Below are 903 nucleotides of genomic sequence, written 5' to 3' on the forward strand. Positions count from 1 at the left end.
GTAAAGGAAAATGGGAGGAAGGGGAGGAGAAAAGGAGAACTGGAGAAAAGGAAAAGGGAGAAAGGGAGGAAAATGGGAGAAAAGGAAAGTGGGAGAAGGGGGAGGAAAATGGGAGAAAGGGGAGGAAAATGGGAGGAAAAGGAGGAAAATGGGAGGAAAAGGAGGAAAATGGGAGAAAGGGCAGAAAACAGGAGAAAGGGGAGGAAAATGGGAGAAAAGGAAAATTAGGGAAAGGAAGGAAAGTTGGAGAAGAGGAGGAAAGGAGGAAAACTGGAGAAAAGGAAAACAGGAGAAAAGGGAGGAAAATTAGACAAAAGGGAGAAAAGTTGGAGAAAAGGAAAAATGGAGAAAGGGAAGAAAATTAGAGAAAGAGAGGAAAGCTGGGGAGAGGGAGAACTGGAGAAAAGGAGGAAAATTAGGAAAGAAAATTGGAGGAAAGGAGAAAGATTGGAGAAGAGGAAAATGGAGAAAGGGAGGAAGAGTGGGGTCACTGCCCGCGAAGCTCCTCACCACGGTGTCACTCCCCGCCGCTCCCCCGCCGAAAGCAGCCGTGCCCCCAGCCCCATTACGGTGTCCGTGTCCCGTCCCCCCGTCCCCATCCTCATCCTCATCCTCATCCGGGTGCCCACTGCAGATTTGAGAAGCTGGACATCACCCCCAAGAGCGCCCAGAAGCTGAAACCGGTGCTGGAGAAATGGTTGAGCGAAGCCGAGCTTCGTAACCAAGAGGGGCAACAAAATTTGATGGAATTTGTTGGGGGGGAACCCTCCAAAAAACGGAAGCGCCGTACTTCCTTCACCCCCCAAGCCATCGAGGCTCTCAACGCCTACTTTGAGAAGAACGCCTTGCCCACCGGCCAGGAAATCACCGAGATCGCCAAGGAGCTCAATTACGACCGCGAAG

General features: G+C 51.3%; 1 protein-coding gene across 1 annotated transcript in view; it reads left to right on the top strand.

Moving 5' to 3' along the window:
- Nucleotides 1–897, top strand: part of POU6F1 (POU class 6 homeobox 1) — a gene marked incomplete at both ends in the record, with an annotated part of 4,203 nt that extends 3,306 nt beyond the window's left edge. Inside the window, one exon of the mRNA XM_009700816.1 lies at nucleotides 635–897. Within this exon, the coding sequence (XP_009699118.1) occupies nucleotides 635–897 (263 nt within the window). The remainder of the gene's footprint in view (nucleotides 1–634) is intronic.
- Between the last annotated feature and the right edge of the window lie 6 nt (nucleotides 898–903).

The sequence above is a fragment of the Cariama cristata genome, unplaced genomic scaffold (genome assembly GCF_000690535.1).
Source record: "Cariama cristata isolate BGI_N322 unplaced genomic scaffold, ASM69053v1 scaffold17035, whole genome shotgun sequence".
Taxonomy (NCBI): Eukaryota; Metazoa; Chordata; class Aves; order Cariamiformes; family Cariamidae; genus Cariama; species Cariama cristata.